Source organism: Paralichthys olivaceus, chromosome 7 (genome assembly GCF_024713975.1).
Source record: "Paralichthys olivaceus isolate ysfri-2021 chromosome 7, ASM2471397v2, whole genome shotgun sequence".
Classification (NCBI taxonomy): Eukaryota; Metazoa; Chordata; class Actinopteri; order Pleuronectiformes; family Paralichthyidae; genus Paralichthys; species Paralichthys olivaceus.
In genome coordinates this window covers 22901352-22920803 of record NC_091099.1, presented here as the reverse complement: position 1 = coordinate 22920803, position 19452 = coordinate 22901352, and the positions used below count along the sequence as shown (strand labels likewise).

General features: G+C 38.4%; 1 protein-coding gene across 7 annotated transcripts in view; it reads left to right on the top strand.

Moving 5' to 3' along the window:
- Positions 1 to 19452, top strand: part of cadps2 (Ca++-dependent secretion activator 2) — a 178411-nt gene that overhangs the window by 64450 nt on the left and 94509 nt on the right. For all 7 annotated transcript variants that reach the window (XM_020079011.2, XM_069528523.1, XM_069528524.1 and 4 more), the window contains exons 4-6: positions 17096 to 17176; positions 17548 to 17781; positions 18555 to 18676. In XM_020079011.2, coding sequence (XP_019934570.1) covers positions 17096 to 17176; positions 17548 to 17781; positions 18555 to 18676 — 437 coding nt within the window. The remainder of the gene's footprint in view (positions 1 to 17095; positions 17177 to 17547; positions 17782 to 18554; positions 18677 to 19452) is intronic.

The following is a 19452-nucleotide window of genomic DNA, read 5'->3' as shown; positions in this document are numbered from 1 at the left end:
AGTAGTCCAGTAGATGGATGCAGCTTGATTATAGCCAGAGCTTCTCACCAGATGGGTTTGCCATAAAAAAAAAAGCATCAAACAGAGTTACAGTCCCTTTGCTGCCTGTTTCCTCTGTTGAGGATAACAAACAATGTGTGAGGTAAATCTCCTTGAAAACACACAAATACACAAGCACACACACATTTGTACTTCTATCTCAGTGAGGACACTCTTAGACATAATACATTCCCTCGCCCCTTACCCTAAAACCGAGCCCATTGGAAAAAGCAGTGAAAAATAATTTCGTTCAGAAAACTGGCTTTATATTTGCTCAAGAAAAAGCAAAACCAAGAATTATACAGCTAAGTCTATAAAAGAGTTCAATAACAATTTAGATAACAACTAAACAATCAAGATGTTCACTGAACAAACAGACCTGACAATCGAGGGAACATATATACTGGTTTGGTCAAACCAAAGAAAGGATTAGTAAAAGCCAACTAAATACAAATACCATTCAAACTCAGTTTCCCCCATGATATACAAACATGGTTCATGGATTAATATCACAGATTAATTCAAATAAAGATTGCAAAAGAAAAACTAAAACATTGTTAATTACTTAAGGTTGATTGACTGCGAATGAAATCAGCCTGTGGGCAAATAAGGTGATAAGAACATAATTGAAGACAAACGTGGGCAGCAAACTACAGAGGTTAGTGAGAATGTAGAGCTCTTCTGAAAAGGTTAAAACCACGTGAAGCAAAAGTAAATACATATTTTTGCCACTGAGTTTTCGTATGTTTTCAAAACTATCATGAAATACTTAAATATACATTAAGATACACTGATGGAAATACTGCTGCTGCTGTTGCTGTTGATTATTGCACTCATTTTCTTACTAAATGGAAATATTGAGTGCCTGACTAGCTTTATTTCACCAATGTGGGATAAAAAATAGACTGAGAAAACAACCACAGGGTGAATAAGCCATGCCACCATTCACTGGCAAACATGCGTTCTGGTGAGGGGTGGTGTAGCATGCATGAGGCAGGATATAATGTATAAATTCCGCTGACTGGAAATAAGTCTTTCCAGTCTGAGGACTATAGGAGAGAAGTGTGTCAGTAATTCTCAGTGATTCTTATTATTTCCTTTCCAGTGGCTCTCAATATAAATTGCTTCAATGTTCAGACTACTTCACAGCCCATTGAGACACCACTCTCACCTATACACCAACCGGAGTGTTTCAGTTGCCAGGATGGATTCTATTCTTATCCACCTTCATTAGAGACAAGAATAGAAAGAGAAGGAACTGCTGGAGGAGGTGGAAAGACTAGAGGAATGAAAAGATACAGCTAATTCCATTTTTTTTAATCTCGCACCTGTGTTTCGAGGGTTTCAGTAAATCTTGATACCTTGTACGGCCTGCACAAATTGTTCTACGGACCTCTGATTTTCTAGCGTTTTATATCTTGTATGTCTACACCACTCAAGGCTGCACTGCTCAGTGATATTCAAATAACAAAGTCAAATAACGACTGTAAAGATTTCGATTCATGATCCAACAACATCGATAAATAGTGAAATACACAGGGACAGGCAGAAACAAACACACACGCAGGCTGCAGACAGGGGAGAAGTACTTCCCCCAGTTTTTTTTTTTACTTAGTTGTTGCAATGGAAGGCATCGTCTTATATATCCAGGAATTCAGCAGGAGCAGAGCCTTGACGCTGCCAGGCAGGGTTTACCCTGATACAGTAAAGGCTAAAGATGCACCAGTGTTTACTGAATGAACGTCTAATCAATGTGGAGAGCACTGACCACCTTTATAGAATTGAAAACCTTATTTAGTAAATTACAGTACACTTGTAGTAAAAGTATAAAATACTTTTTAAAGCTCAAATCACGAGGCTATTGAAGATACACTCCTGTAGTAGACACAGTGATTAAAATTATTTTTTATAGAAATAATAATAATAATCATCAAATCGTTGCCCTTTGAACCTGAATCGAATCGTGAGGTGCCGGGACATACCCCCCCATCTCTTCAGTGACCTTTTCTTATTTTCTCTTTTAGTTCTCAGTTTGGGTTTGATGGCACATTTACTGGCTCAGTCTCAGGGTGTGATTTTAACTGATTTTGTTGCACTCAATTATATTTGTGTTTTTAAATTAAGTTAAACTGTTTATTGTTTAAATTTCAATTCCCAATTCACCTCAGCAATTAAAAAGCTGTTCTTATCATTGACGGTTGTTGTTGCTGTTTTTTTAATGAAGGACAAAAAAGATCGGTTCTTGCATCAGTATCATCTTAACAAACCCAAACAGTGGTTTTTGTCTTCCTTTTCATCAGAAAATGGGAACAACATGGACTATCTGCTTTGTCTTATATTTTTATCTAAGACTTTTCTTCTCGGACTCATCTAGCCCAGCGACGAGCGTTTACAACCTATTACCTTGTTGTAAATTAAATGTTTAGTTTTCACCATTAATCAAAAGTTTACCATCGTCCAAAACATGTACTTTCCTCTGCTGTGTTTCTGCGTGTGTGACGTCATCGCAACAAGTCAGGGACCAACATTTTTCCCAACTTGTTTCCCAGAAAATTTCAACTCCACATTAATGCTTTATATATTTGTACAAAGATTTCTGGATAAGAAATTCTTGCATTAAACAAAACTTGCAATGCACAGTAAGTTTGGACATCTGTGTATTACATCACACATTTGAACATATCATGCAAATAAATACAAATAATGCACTGTGTTTATTATTGTAAATTCTGTGTTTACAAATTGCGATGTGAAGGCAGTAAAGGTTAACATGTTAAGGAACCAAAAGGCAGAAATCACAAAATCATTAAACATTGAAGGAATCAGGAACACGTCCACTCTTGTCGCTTAGCAACAGTATTCTCACATCTTAAATCAGTTTGCACAGGGAACATTGTGCTTGTGACCTGTCGTCATAATAATTAACCCTCATAATGTTGTGGCTCATCATGTATAACCAGTGATTTTACAGTTAAATTCCTCATCTCTTGCCTTCAGTCACAACACTCCTGTCATAGTGTGGGGGAAGTGTGTCTTTTCTGCAGCAGGTTGAGTAGCAGGCAGGTGAAGCTTTACAGCAGGAACACCTCAGCTCTGTCCTGCTCTCTCCTTCCTCACCTTACAGCAGCAGGATGTTGAATCTTTGTACTGTTCACAGATCTTATGTTGCTCAAAGGTGTTGCTGATTTTCATCTTGTTTGCCCCTCTACTAGTCAACTTCTCCATTCATGCTACTGAAAGTTCATTTCCATACCTGTTACAAAACCAAAAGACTTCTATTATTAGTACTGTAAATAACATCCCACATCAGAATTGGTAAATAACCATTATGGGGTTCGTGTGTTGCTGATAGTTTTCCAGTTTGTATGTTACAGAGCGTAGCCAGATTGTGACTCACGCCATAATGTCCGACGTCATTCTGCCAGTTTTAAGACCCAAACCTAAAATGGTTTCCTGTACGGTTAGGGTTAGGCTAACTTGTTTACCATTTTGTGTGTGTGTTTTTTTTCTACTTGCAAAAGGTACATTCTTTTTATTTTTCTGTGTTGGTTACACCCAGAGCGTGCAACATCAAGCAGTAAGGAAACTACCTGTCACAAAATGCTCCAATGCGATTAAGAAGTATCCAAGTCTACTAGGTCGAAATAGTCTCCACATTATTGCTTATTCTGAGCAGGGCTGGACAGTTAATTGAATTTCAATTACGATTCTGGCTCCCAAATATTATATAGCAGATGCATCACATTCTGGTATCCTTGTGCTGTATTACCCTCCTTATATCCTCACGTTAACAAAAACACCAACACTAATCAGACGTTATTAGGACACTTACAGTGCTTGAAGTTTACTTTCAGTTTGTTTGATTCGCTCTAGAGTTTAAGAGACACCTTTTTTAACACATTAAAAAAAAGTCCAACATTTTGCACTAAACAGAATTTAATCTTTTTAATCCTTATCACAGATCCATTTTGTGCTTTGGTGTTAAAAACACCAAAGCATGTTAAATATTTATCGTGATGCCAGAGATTTGATGAAAGCTTGTGACTAATAACTCCCTCCATAAACGCTCCACTGCCCCCAAAATAAATGCAGTAGAATATAATCAGCAACAGTTATAATTTATCAGTTATTCAATATAGTATATTAGCAAATAGAGAGAGATGAAGAAGAATTGGAAGAAACAATTATATATTTTGATAAAACTAAAATCAAGTGACTCAGATTAGCAGAGGTCAGTCTCTTTATTAAAATACTATATTCACTCTGATGTGAGATTCAATGATTTAACATTATCTGTAGTCAGATATGTATCCCCCCCCCCAGAAATGTATGTTTTGTAACAGAGCTGTGATTTGAGCCCTGAGTTGGAATGACTCAGCCTCTCCTTTCGTTGTGTGTGTGAGTGTCCGTCAGCTGATAATAGAGGGGGGGGGCTGGAGGATAATACAACGTGCAGAGATGTGAGTGGGGCTGAGAGATGTGCACACCTCTGTTTCAGTGATGGGAAAATGGGGGGGGAGATATAAATAGAAGAGAGGAGGACATGCAGCTGATGACGGAGGGAGAGTACAGGTGTTCAGATCAGCTGGTCACTGAGGATAAACAGTAATGACAGACCACGGAATGTGTGTTTGCTGATCTACTGTCCAAAATCTCTGTAGATATTCATTTTTTAGAGATTTCACAAGACCTCCATTCAATGACACTGAATACTGTCTTAATATTAGTCAATTCTCTAAACCTGCCAGAGGTTAGGATTTAGTACTAAGAGATAAGGAAATTATGACAAGGTGTTGGCCAATGCAAGTAAAAATGCTCAACAAATGTCAACACGTTAGATCCAACTAATTATCTAGTTAAAGTTGTTCGTTGATGCCTCACTAAATGTTTTATTATGGAGGGTTCAACCTCTTCACTGCTGGCTACAGGTCGGCTAACTTTAGCTGCTGCTATGGACCATCCGCCTGTAGGTTGATTGTGTTAGACCTGGTGTTTCCTCAGTGTATTGTCCTGAGTAGGTTTGCATTGTAAATATTGCAGTGAACTTTGACAGATTTTTAGCATAAATTACTGTTGTAGCTCACAACGTCTTCAAGTCGTCCTCAAGTCGTCTTCGAGTCTTAGTGCGTAACTAAGTGGGGGCATTTTTGTGTTACGTGAGAATTGTTCTGAAATAACTGCTATTGCTTGGGCAATTGAATGATTGACAAATTAATTACTTAGAAAATGGTTGCTATGGACAAAGATGTTATGAGTTTGCTAATGAAAAACCTGTTTTTCTTGTCGTCAGTGTTGCTGGTGCAATAAATAGGCCATTCATTACCAACCAGGTACTGTAGGTCAGACTATTTGAACTATCTGTTCACTGCATTTAATCAAATGAGTCGTATAAAAACATATATATGCGTGGGATTGTGGTTTCATGCTCCCGTGGAAATGTATTTTTTAGTAATTTGAAAAATACTAAAATACAGTAGTTTATTTTTGATACATGGTGTGACAGCTGCATTTTGTAGTTTATTTGAATACACTTACAATTTGGTTATTTGGTATTTATTTTAAAACACATTTGGATGTATCTTTGACCGTCCCTGCACGCAACTGCTTTCAGCTTGAACAACCTGCATGGGTGTCAACATGATGTGATGCTAAAAAAGAGAATTAGTGTCTGCTTTTATTTCTGCATGTCCATTGTTTTATTTTACCTCCTAGATAGCAGTCGTGTAAGTCTTGCTCCTTTTCCCTCTCTGTCCTTAGATGTGCTCTCAGGTCCACTGTTCAATAGAAGGTAAATTTGTACGCTGGTTTCCCTTAAGAAATACAGAGTCCACTAACTCTTTAGTCAGGTCATATCACTTCTGTATTGCAATGAGAAATGTAAGTTCTGACACATTGGGCCTCATGCAAGAAGCATCTGCGTTGAACAATGGTTCTTAAAATAGGAACTCCATTTAAAATTTGAGCCTTTTGTTGGTGTATCAGTTTTATTGACAGTCCCATCATATTACATTGTAGCCACTACTGCTGTGTCCCATTCACCAATTTTCTTGTATTTGAGTTTTCTTTCTTTCTTTCTTGTCTCTCACAGGAGTCATTATATATTTCATTAGTTTAGAGTAATTATAAATACATATAAAAATTATACATCATAATGACATTGACATTATTCTCTATATATCTGCAGTTTAGAATTATTATATAATTCTAAATGTAATAAAAGAGCTGCTAAATGTCTCAATAGCCAGGGGAGTGAACAAGCTATGTGCTGTACATGGTCTAATGATGAACCACAGGCTGCACTTGTTTATTTAAAGAGCATGTTTGCATCAGTTTATGTTGGTTCATCATGTTTCATCATTTCATCTCAGTCCGTGCGTTACAACTACTTAAGTACCAAAGCCTTTACTTTCGGCCTTATGCCTCATCTACACAACTGCAGATATTTTTTGAACAGATATTGTCCCCTCCACTTGTTAAAAAAAAATATCTGTCCACAAAGCTTTTGTTGTACAAATTATCTCTATCCAGATGAGAACACAAAAGATACAAAATCTCATTCTCGGCCAGTGGGTGGCGATAAGAACTACATCAGCTATCCTTCTCATACCACTTGGCATGCACCAAATAAGCTGTAATGTCATTTTTTCCCAAATGCTTCATGCACATAAACCTTATTTTTGTTAATCTGCACTGAAAGGTGTTTGTACAAATATCTGTTTTAGTGATTTAAAATGCTGTTAACTTGTGGACGAAAGGCCTGAATGCAGAGGAAAAAGTTTTATGTTTGACAAAATACCCATATTAGTGTGAAAGAGCTGTTAATCTCATCCCTTTATCTCACCCCTTTGGAAACACACGTTTTTACCTCCTTTTTCTTTCCTTAGTCATGTGGTTGGTCTTGTTTTCTCAGAGCGGTTGTTTGGTTTCGCACCAGAACATCAGGGCCGCACCGAGCAGGTCGGCTGTGATGAATTTAGTTCAGTGTTCTCTGGAGTTTTTGCTCCTCTTAATTCCTCTATCTGTGTTCTGAGTTGAAGTTTTTGCCAAAAAAAGCGTCCCGCTCAGCTGTGAAGAGTTTCCATCGATTTCTATTTTGGCTCTGCCTGTGTGTCGTCTCTCATTAGCTCCAAGAAGCAGGTAGATGAAGCTCTAATAAATTACCCACAGCTCCAGGCTGCAGCTCTGCCATCAGCAGTGACAGCAAGCTCCTCAATTTTGTCTGACAATCTGCTTCCTGCCCCCCAGCTGCTTTCCTCATCTCCTTTGGTATTTTATTTTCCTCTTTGTCATTGCTTTTTGAATTAAATCTCCATGTCTTTTGATCCCCCTCACATCCATTCTTCTTTATTCTTCCTGTAACTGATGTCAGGGTGTAATTGTGTCTTTTCTCTGTCAGTCTTTCATCTCTTTGTCCGATGATTAGTCCTGATCGACTGGGTTTGTGCACAGCAGGTCGTTCAGTTTGTAATATGACAGCTGTAAAACATGAGAGGCTTTTTACTGAAAATGTTCTGCACACAAGGACAATAAAATATCTCAGCGAGATTGCTGAAATAAAAAAGATACCATAAGTGGGAACAATATTTGTAAGCAGACAGGTGAGTTCCCTGATGAGTGATGTCAATTAATGAAATTACTTTGAACAGAGGCACAGCAGTTCCTTTCATTTCTCTCATGATGGAAAGTCACTGAGCTATTTTGGGTGAATCATCCACGCAATGAATGAAACACTGATCAGAGAGAAGTAAACCACAAGCCCCAGAGAGTTTTTCAGTAAGAAACGTAGCCAGATCGAGAGAATAAATGATTACAAGATGTTGTAATCAAACCTTTATGACCAAAAATGTAAATAAGTCTTGTTTTACAGTTTAAACATAAACTTTAGTATGAATAACTATATATATCAAAAGAAAACGAATACAATTAAACATATGCAACATTTCTTTTGAAACAACCTGCTGTCATGCACCTGATGGTAGGATGAAGTTAGTAACATCTAACTCAAGTTGTATTTTCTTTGTCATACTCAGAGAATAGGGCTAAATACAAATCTTGTAAAACCTGGAGCACATCGTGGGAGATGGTGAACGAAGTAAGGCTGAACCCAAGGTTTCCAACTCTCACTGGTTTACAGGCACCAAAAGTAAAGTTGCAGTGGTCAAACATTTATTTCAACATAACATTCTGCCTTTTCTGTTTCTAAAGTATGTAAATGTCCAGCATTAAGAAATGAATGTAAATAGGATTCATTTTACCAAAGAGTATGTCCCTTACGTTTCTAGAGAAAGGATCAAATAATAAAGTTCATCATTCATTTCACCTGCAGCTGAAATAACAAAGCCTCTAACTGTGCACATCTAAGCTATGCAGGTGCTTCACAAATCATTCTACACTGTAGTTTTTTCTATGTGTGTGAAAAAAGACTGCTCTCAATAACCTGAATTCACCAAAATTGTTCGGCAAAAATCAATAAGTCTAATAAAATGAGGATTTCAACTGATTAGGCTGGAGATTAGCATTTGACCTTCATGTCTGATCCACGCTCTTTACCTCAGTTCAGATTTTTGAATTAGTTCACTTTTGAATAACCCTTTTAATGATGTGCTGTGATGCAGTCATTAGTTCTGATTGCAGTGACAAAGTTTTGTGGAAATTATAGGGGGCTTTTTGTTTGTTTTTTCTCTGAGAACTGAGCAACACATTGCTCCATGCTGCTGGCTCGGCTTCCACATAATTCCACTTCAGCACATGAAGACTAATTTGCCTTTTTGGAAATATGAGAACACAGACATCATTGAATTCATGGATTCATTCCACACACACACACATTCATCAGAAGGAATGTGGCTGTCTGATTTATTGTCTCATGTTTTTATATTTTGGTGTGACCATAACTAATACATTACAAAGTTTGATTTATTGACAATATATTTGCTTTTAACAAGCCTCCAATATAAATGGCTGGATTAAATGCCTCCTTTTAAGGTCATTGTCACTCATCCTGAAGTCACAAAATTGTTTCCAGAATCTTTGTGTCAAGAAGTAAAAGTTACTGATTTGTTTTCGCCACAGTCTTGACTTCTTCAGGTCGGTGTGTTTAAGTAGGTACTGAAACCGTCTAAAACTCTCCACTGTCCTGAGTCACTGACACTGTGCTACAGAACACGACTCCATGATTGTTTGAAGTTTGAGTTTCAGTCATTGCCCCGCCATCTCCTCCGGCTCTCCATACATTGTCTAACTTTATAAATTCTGTTGTTATCACCCAGTCGGACTTTACGCAAGTGTCAACATTTAAACTATAGCCTGGTCCAGAAACGTGTGTGTGTGTGTGTGTGTGTGTGTGTGTTCTGGGACTATCATACAGAAGCTATGCAGTTTTGGTTATAGTAAGTTACATTTAAATTTAAAACCAAGAACAGTGATTTATAAATGATCTGTGACCTGTCTTACAGTAAAAACAGTACAAAAGCACATTATTTGCAGTTTGACATCATTAATTTGATTAATTTTTTTCAAATAAATGAATTATTTAAATTTTGATTCATGCAACATATTTCACAAAAAGTCGTTAAAGACGTTAAGGGACTGAAGACACAAAGTGATGAAGCGTTTCAGGTGTCATTTTGTCCCATTCTTCCTGCAAACAAGTCTTAAGGTGTGCAACGGTACGGGGTCTCTGTTGAAATATACTTGGATGTCTCTGGAAAAGATGTCGTCTTGAAGGCAGCAAATGTTGCTCCAAAATCTCTATGTACTTTCTGGCAGTAATGGTGCCATCACAGAAGTTACCTTTGCAAAGGGCACTGACACAACCCCATACCATGACCGACCCTGGCTTTTGGACTTGTTGCTGAGAACAGTCTGGATGGTCCTTTTAATTTTTGGTCCGGAGCACACAGCATCCATTTCTTTCAAAAGAGACCTGAAATACTGACTCGTCTGACCACAGTACAAGTTTCCACTGTGTTGTGGTTCATCCCAGATGCCTTCGAGGCCAGAGAAGTCGAGAGTGCTTCTGTACACGGTTAACACTAGGCTTCCTTTTGACACGGTAAAGTTTTTACTGGCCTTTGTGGATGTAACTATGTGCTTGACAAATGTTTTCCAAATTAATCCTGAGCCCATGTGGTTATATCACTTTTAGATGAATGAGGGTTCTTGATGCAGTGTCGTCTAAGGGATCGGAGAGCACAGTTAGTCAGATTAGATTTGCGCCCTTGCCCTTTATGCACTGAAATTCCTCCAGATTCCTTGAATCTTTTAATAGTATTATGTACTGTAGAGGATGAAATATCCAAATCCTTCCCTGTCTTTCTTTGAGGAACACTGTTCTTAAACATTTCAGTAATTTTCTCACACATTTGTCGGCAAACTGGCGATCCTCAGCCCATCTTTACTCCTAAAGGACTAGGCCTATCCTGGATGTTGCATTTATACCAAACCATGATTACAATCATCTGTTGTCCCAACTCTTTTTGGAATTTCTTGCAGGCCTAAATAGAAAAATTGGATGTATATTTACAAATAAAATTAAGATGAGCAGACAAAACACAGCATATGTTATATTCATACTGTCTGCAATGAAATACAAGTCAAATCAAACAAATCATTGCTGTCTTTTTTTTATTTGCATTTTTCATACTGTCCCAACTTTTTCTGAGTTAGGTATGTATTAGTATCATTATTATACCAGTATTAAATTGAAAAAATTTGCGCCACTTTACTTTCACGTTGGTTTACACAATATTATCATGTGTGCACCATTAGCATGTTATCTATAATTTGCTTTTTAAATATGATTATTGATAACACCAGTATATCACTGCATCTCTAAGTCAAATGTGTGACAATTCAACATTCTGTATCTGTATCAACTCTGCAAAGTAAAAATAAGTCTTTTTCATAATTCTATTCTTTTCATCATCTGCTGTTCCAGATTTAGAGAAACTTATTTCTAATTAGATTCCCTCACTTATTTACCAAAAACTTAGTCTCAGACTGCTCAAAGTTCTCAAGTACATCAGCATATGCAATATATATGAATAACTTTGTTGTTGATGTGTTTTCCACCAATAGTAAAGTGGGAATTAAACTTTAGCAACATTTGCTTCTTCAAAGGTAGCTCTAGGTTTTGGATCTCTTGCTTGAGTTGATTATGAAGCTCATTTTTTGTGTGTGTGATTAACATGCATGATGTGATGTTTGTGTTCCAGTGCTGTTCTGTAATCTGGATGATAGCGTCTTCACTGAACTCTAGACTAACACAGTTGTATTATACAGAGATTGATGAGCAGTGGACAGACTGTGACGTGTTGTCTCAGCACAGTTAATTAGATTTGAGTGTTATTAATCAGAGACACAACCTCTTAAAGCAAAGTAACAGTTGTTTATCTAACCACATCACACTACTATTTGATGCACCACCACAAACTTTGAATTTCTTAATATTCAAATTGTTTGATTTGTTTGCATATTATTTGTCATGTTTGATCAATTACGATAATCAGCTCAGACAGAAAGCCGCAATAGAGAGAAAGAGTGAGAGAGCTGACCGGGAAGCCTCCCCAACCGGATGTTTTGGAATTGTACAGCTGTGACTAACAATACATTTCCATCTCACCTCCGGCTCCCGCAGCAAAATGTATACGCCAATCCTACCTTCTAGACATGAAATCAACCATATGTTTATGTACATTTATTTTTTTGCAACAAAATAGAACACACAACATGGGTCCTCCTCCATGTTTGTTTGGCTTCTGAAGTCACGATCAATCACACGATTGTTCCACACTCCAGAAGGTGGCGGTAATGCACCTTGTTTGTCAACTCCCATAAAGAAACTGAAGAAGAAGATATAGTGAGTTTCTTCAAGTCTCTCGGGTCGCCACTGTGAAATAGTTTCCTACAAACGACAAGTGTGTGTGTGTTCTGAAGATTATAAGATAATACTTTGGTCGAATCAGTCATAATGTCTGGGGTCGTCCACGTTTTTAAAATCCTCTAGTGTATACTAATCATAGGTATAAGCCTAAGGAAGGCCATTTTGGGTTTGCCCTGATATGGCTGAAATGTGTCGGCATGTTCCACTGTTGTTATGATTCAATAGTCATGAGGTATTAAAGGTTTTTTAACTTGCCACCTTCATGAGTCCCTCAGAACTTTTCCCAACTCATTGTATCCACACACCTCAGTACAACTCCTACTGTTTTTGACGTGTATGTTAGTTTGACCTCGATCAGTCTGATAACAGGTCTAAGGATGTGTCTGCATGTCTTAATCAGCATTTCTATTAAAAATACAACCCACATTCATGCTTTAGACATTGTGAAAATCGGTATAGTCTCAGCTCTCATTTAGATCCCTCTGCCAGATCCCCCCTAATGTGAGTTACAAGCCTTTGAAAAGATAGCAGAACATGTGTCATCTGTTGCTACCGTCGCAAAAAACAGGATTGATTTATGATTTTGCCTTTTGTGCGATACCAACCAATTCATCTCTCTAAACAGATCATTCATGTGAATATGCAGACGGTAGGCAAGGCACAAGAGCAGGAAGCCTTTTTTTGGTTTTTGTGTGATTAAAGAAACTAGTGGAGTGTAAACTGTGTGGCGAACAGAAGACAAGGAAGAGAAGACTCTTCTTGGTTCAGATATCTGCTGTCTCCACCGGAAGCCCCAAAATATTGGCTCTATCATCGTCAGATGATAGCGATGGGTTCTGAGATTGCCAACCGATCAACACTCAGGAAATATCAAAGCACGTACTCATCCCTTGGAAACACGTTTGTTTTTGCTGTACAGACACCAGACAAAACGAGAGAAATTCATGCATGGTATCATGCCGTATACTAGTGCCCGTAAAATGCAAATTTAAGATGTGTAAAAATCACGAAAATGCTCTGGGACCCCAGGGGGTTAATTTGTTTTTCTCACAGTGTAGGGCTAGTTAGGACTCAGCAGACCGTCATCAGAAACAATGAGAGAATGACTTAACATGTCTTGTTAGTTTTCCTCTCTGGATATCAGAGCCTCAGCAATCTGCGCATGGATGCACACGACTGCGTTTCTGTCGACTGATCTGTTGACTCAACTCATCTGTGAACAAAAATCCATATCTCAGTAATTAGTGTGGCCGGATATCAGGCCTGACAGGAGGTGACAGCAAAAATATTATTTCATTAAAGAATCAAATTATTAATTAAATAACTTTTTTTTAAATGTCCCTTGGTGAAATTGTCATTCCTCCCTCTCTGGTACTTAAAGGTCCAGTGTATAAGATTTAGGTGAAAGGGAACTACTGGCAAACATTTAATGTAGAATAATCCTCATGATGTTTTCACAAGTTTGTTTCATCTAAATTGTATGAATTGTAGTTTTCTTTACCCTATAAATGTCCTTTATATTGAAATACATACTGGACAAACTAAACACCTTTTGAGATTTTAACTTAAGGCTGCCACAGGTTCTTTTTCATGTTTGGAAGGAGAGGGTGAGGTGAGGGGTGTTCAGCTGCAACATGCAACTTCATCACTAGATGTCACTAAATTCTACACACTGAACCTTTAACTAATATGATTAAATTCCGACCTGATCTTTGGGTTTCATAAGCAAATCTAATTCAGGTGATTGACTCAGAACATCTCACTTAAACAAGGACAAAGTGGGTGACAATATTAACACCTGAGTCAGCATTCAAGCAGTGGCCTGGTTGTGTTGCTGCATGTCGTTACAGATGATGAATCCTAAAGGCTTTTGTGATCCTCCGGCTTTTACCCTAGCGCCGCCATGAGGCTGAAACTTGGTTCTGAGTTAAATGTCTAAACAACTCTTGGATAGACTGCCAGGACTTTGTTTCAGACGTGCATGGGCGGCTGTGGTTGAGGGAGTAGAGTAGTCGTTCTATAACAAGAACGTTGGCGGTCCGATCCCAATCTTCACCATCTGCATGCCGAAGTGCCCTTGGGCACTGAACCCCAATATGCCCCTCAGAGAAAATAAGTGCTGTCCATATATGCACTGTATGAATGTGTTTGTGAATGGGTGAATAGCAAACCACTGTACAGCGCTTGGAGTGGTCATCAAGACTAAAAAATCGCTATATAAATACAGACCATTTATCGTTTAACCATTTCATGTTTCCCTGAGGATGAAGTGTTGTAGCTTTAATGATCCTTCACATTTTATATATCATCATCATCATCATCATCAGGTGAACATCTGTTCAGTATTATCGGTTTATCACCAAATACCTATGACACTGATCAGCCTCGGCCATACTTTAAGTGCAGATGCCAAAAGTAGCTGAACATCAGCACGCTGCCACTGTAAATAATACATTTATATAGAGTTTTTTAATCTTCTTGACTATCTTATCTCATCATCTTATTTATTCTTTCCTCTAAAAGGCAAATTTTCACACAACTTAAAGCATTAATTTTGGGTTTAGTGTCTGACCCAATCACAATTTGCCATGCAGTTTGGAGGAACCACCAACCTTCTGGTCAGTAGACCAGCCAGAGCGGCCCACTGTCACATGTTAATGCTGATATTAGCATTTCCCTACTAGCATTGCTCTGTTTATGGCCCTTTTTTCTATTTCCAGGATGGTCATCTGAGAAGCCTGTAGACTGAAGATGCCTCAATCTGAGCACTTGAAGTTTAAATTCTTCAAGTTCAGCTTTGAGTAGATTAATATATAGTGTTTGAAACATCAGCTGTAGAAATCCAAATGTTTACTGCACAACAATTCAGCTGTAATGTCAAACAAGTTTGGTTGTGTCTGGCCTCTGCAACCACGAAACTTAATTACAGAAAAAAAAACAAAAACGATAAGTGATATATAACTGGCTGAAGCAAAGAGGAACAGGAGGTGATATATTGCAGGGCTGATGATGAATGATGTATAGATTGACCATCAGGCAAAGAGTGACAAGCAATGACAGACACACTGGCAGAGACAGACTGGAAAGAAAGGATGCAAGGAAAGGGGGAAAACATCTGAAACACTAGAGACATATTTCATTCTGTAAAAATGTCTTAACATCAGTCAATCATCTGGATGTGAAAGTCAAATGATGTCTTGACATTTTTGATGTGTTCCGACAGCATTTCAATGATTATTACCTCTGACAATGAGGTTATGTTTTCACCCCTGTCCGTTTGTATGAATGTTGGCTGGTTTGTTTGTAAGCAGGATTACACAAAAAACTACTGAATGAATAAGCAAGAGTCTTGGTAGACGGATGCAGTATTGGTCAGGGAATAACTCAAGTTTGGTGCGGATCCAGCTCAGTGGGCCAGGAAATTAAAATACAGGAAATTCTTTTCATATTCTTTAACACTGCAAGAGGCGATTTCTCAATTTTTTCGGTATTCCTTGGAGAAAAATTGATGGATCGTAAAATCAAGCATGTTTAAAAGACTGGTATTTATGAGTGTGTGTAATTTGGGGACTGTTGGGCGTTAGCAGAGGTGTACACATCATTGAGTGCCATTCAAGAAATTGAATCCCAGCAAGCCGCTGCAACTGTGATGTCATTATAAATTATATATAAAGTGTTTGAGGTTAAAAGGAGATGCGGTTTCCTTGACTCAGTTTTCTTGAATATGTACGACGATATGATCTAAGAGATTATTTAAGTTTTTTTTTGTAAACTTCTAATAGGTTCTCACCATATTACCCCATTCCCGGGTCTGTGATATTTTTTCCTCTCTTTTAATGACTCTAATATGCTTTTGTAGATATTATGTAACTTGCTGGGAGAAACAATCCGTTTTGCGACATGTTGTCATTGTTGATGTGTTTACAGTTTCTGACTGATGAGTTCATGTAGTTTTGGCTGGTGTTTGATTCTGACCTCAGAACTTGATCTGCAGTGTGACGGAGTGTGGGTCCTTGCAATCAAGACGCTGAGGGCGGATTTTTTACAGATTCTCTGGGATCCATTTTGAAACTGGCACAAATTAAACAGCTTATCTTTTCCCTCTCCTATCAGCTGGATTTCCCACTCGTCTCTGACTTCAGGGCAGTTTATATCGTAGCTGTTTAATCATCGATTGTCATTTTAGACGCCTCCGCTCATCGCAGATCTGTGAAATGAGACCCCGTTTTTTGCCCACTAAGCAGACTTCATTTAATTTCCCCCCTTCTTTCATCTCCCCTTTGAGTCTTGCTGACATTAAGTTTAACAGAAGACTGATCGGATGATCTGCTGCTCAGCATGAAGCTCTCGAATGGCACCATTTCAGTCCCTAATTACTGAAGCAGAAATGCAGGCGACACTTTTCACTTTTCTTATTTTTGTGATTATCTCCTGCTACAAAACAAGGTCCAGCGAAAACCTTCGACGAAAGACAACACAATGAAACAAAACATTTGAACATTCAGTAATGCCTCTGTATTTACAACCAAGTTAAAAGTTTCTCCGCTAAAAACACAAACAGTGATATTTTTGGTACTTGTTTTAGGTCCATACAACATGTTTAACCTCTAATAGTTATCTACATGTGTATGTTGATTCATTAAAAAGCAGATAGTCGACACATATCAGTCAGTGTGTTCCACCTCTCTTGCTCCCCACATGTTTACCTGTGTGCAACCAAGCTCCGCTCAAACGTGACTGGACAAACTAGAGACAGAAACCAGATGGATTTCACCTGAGAATCTTGTCTGCCACATACAGATTCTGTTTATTCACACTGGTTATTAACATTAAGGTAACTGTAATGCAATTGCTAAATGTCACATCAGCATGCAGTATGCGGTGGACATAAGAGGAACTGCAGATGAAGCCCCTGCAGCTCTAAGTACACAAACACCATTGAATTCTCGTCTCTGTCTGGTGGAGATGCTCTTCTGTCCTCGTCCCAGTGAAGTGGTTGAACCACTTACCCCAGACACTCACTTCTGATTTACCGTCACCTGTTCCCACCTCAGCTGCTGATCACTTAATCAGTGCACAGTCTACTTCTATCTCAACTGTTTATTGGTTTATTTATCCTACTGATTGATTAACGCTCCTATTTCTTCCTTCTGTTGATTTTTTTTATGTCAGCTGGACAATGTAGATGAGCAGGCAGCTCAAATCCGTCGAGAGCTGGACGGCAGGCTACAACTGGCTGAGAAGATTGCCAGGGTGAGAAACACACTTTTTTATTATAGTACTATTACTTTTATGTGTGTTTATGTCATCCTTCATTTATTTCACGTCATTGAATCGCTTGAATGTTTTAGCAAATGAAGTGTGTAGACACCTGTATTGTATGTGCAGAGGTGCTGAATATATCCAACAACTCACAAACTCCAATTTACATTTCTTCTCTCCACACGAAGAAAATTACAATATTTAAATTCCTCTTCAGGAATCAAAAAGTGTGAAGAGAGATATCAGTGAAACACTGAGATGTCTGTTTTAGTGATTGACAGCTTCATGGTGGTGAACTCAGTTGTAGCAGGATTAAAACCTTGATGCTGATGATGAACAGCGGCTGAATGTGTGTCCTGCAGGAGAAGAGATACCCAAAGTTCATCTCCGCTGACATGGAGGCTCTGTACGTGGAGGAGCTGCGTTCTTCAGTCAACCTGCTGATGGCAAATCTGGAGAGTCTGCCAGTGTCTAAAGGAGGACCAGACTTCAAACAGAAGCTCAAACGCTCCACTCTGAACAACTCCTTCCTGGACATCGGAGACGAGGGAGACATTCTCTCCAAATCTGACGTTGTGCTGTCCTTCACTCTGGAGGTCTGTGTGTGTGTGTTGTCGTGTACTTGTATGGAAATCTTTGTAAGCATTATGTAGAGTTTTAGATGTTGGGAGTGTGGAGATTAATGACACAGCTTTAACAAGATGTTTGAGGGATAGGACTTGTTTGTAGATTCCAGGTTTGACTGAGGTTTTGGTCGAGGGTAAAATGCAGCACACAAGTCCCATGAGAGTCACAGGGGTCACTTAGAAAGTCGCTCATTAAAACTAATCCCACCATAAAAAGTGAAAAATAATTTAAAAAAATAAGAGAAGGTCTAAAACATTACAGGTAAAGGTGTGGCTGCACAAGTTTGTTCAAGGCCAGTGCCCAAGGTAATAAACAAAGTAAGCTGAACGATTGATATCGATAATAATAATAATATATAAGTGTATCGGGTTAATAATAGATAAAACTCTGAGAAGTAAATTTGAGCATTACATTTAAGCTTATTAGAATCAATTAAGACCATCTGACATAACTATATATACATATATAAATATCCACAGGTGAGTAAAGTGCCGATAAAATATGAAAATAAACAATGCAACACACGTGAATTTTAAATATAAGTGCCACAAAAATAAGTGCTATTGTATAAACAATACCAAGAATAAGAGAAACGCTCTAAGGTTGCACTGAAGTTCATCCACTTCTGGCTGCTTGAATTCCAATTTTGCTTTGTTTTATAGACAATAGTATTCTGGCTTGATAATTCTCCACAGAAACACAGACAAAGCATCTGAATCACCATCACCTCTGATATTTTCAGATTGTGATCGTGGAGGTTCAGGGTCTGAAGTCTGTTGCTCCGAACCGGATCGTTTACTGCACCATGGAGGTGGAGGGAGGGGAGAAGCTGCAGACGGACCAAGCTGAAGCTGCCAGACCACAGTGAGTTCCTCTTCTGCTATCTCAACCTACAGGATCTAACTCCCTGTCATCATGTCACACTCGCAGATTAGACCATGATTGTCGTCCGAATCAATACTGTCACAAATATCATCTTTCATGGGATTTAATGTGAGCAGTAAGATTATTTTTACCTCGTGAAAACAGCATTCACTGAGTGGGGGGTATTTTAAAGAAAGAGGCAGTATTGTTGAGCATTGTAAAACCTCTTTGTGACCTTCCTTCATGACTTATTAATGTTGCATCTTGGCTATGAAACCTACAGGTGAAGTGTCTGGAAAATGTTGGTTCATCTCTGATGAATAGGTGAACAAGGGGAACTGTCTCACTAACTGGTGAAGGTGACAATAAAGCAACATATACATCTTTTAACATTTTATCTATTGTAGTCCTGCTATTTTTCTGACTTTTCTGGAAACCCTTTCCTTCTTTCTTCTGTCTCTATAGAGTGCAGACGTTGCACAGCTGAGGGTGTCCACAAATAGTGACAACAAGTCTGTCCTCTGTTTTTGATTCTCTGAGATGTCAGGAGAATGTCAAAACTACTGACTGACAGCCTCACACAAATGTGTTCACTTAAGCAGAAATATGTTTAGCTCGTGCTGACTATTGCATCGCCTAGCATGAATTTATGGCTATTTGCAACTTTGCATTGACCTTGTTAATAATCAATTTGTGAGATGAATTCCGTGATTGATCTAAATAAATAAGGCAAATGGTGCCACCTTGTTTCCCCACAGTTCCACCACTGTAGACGT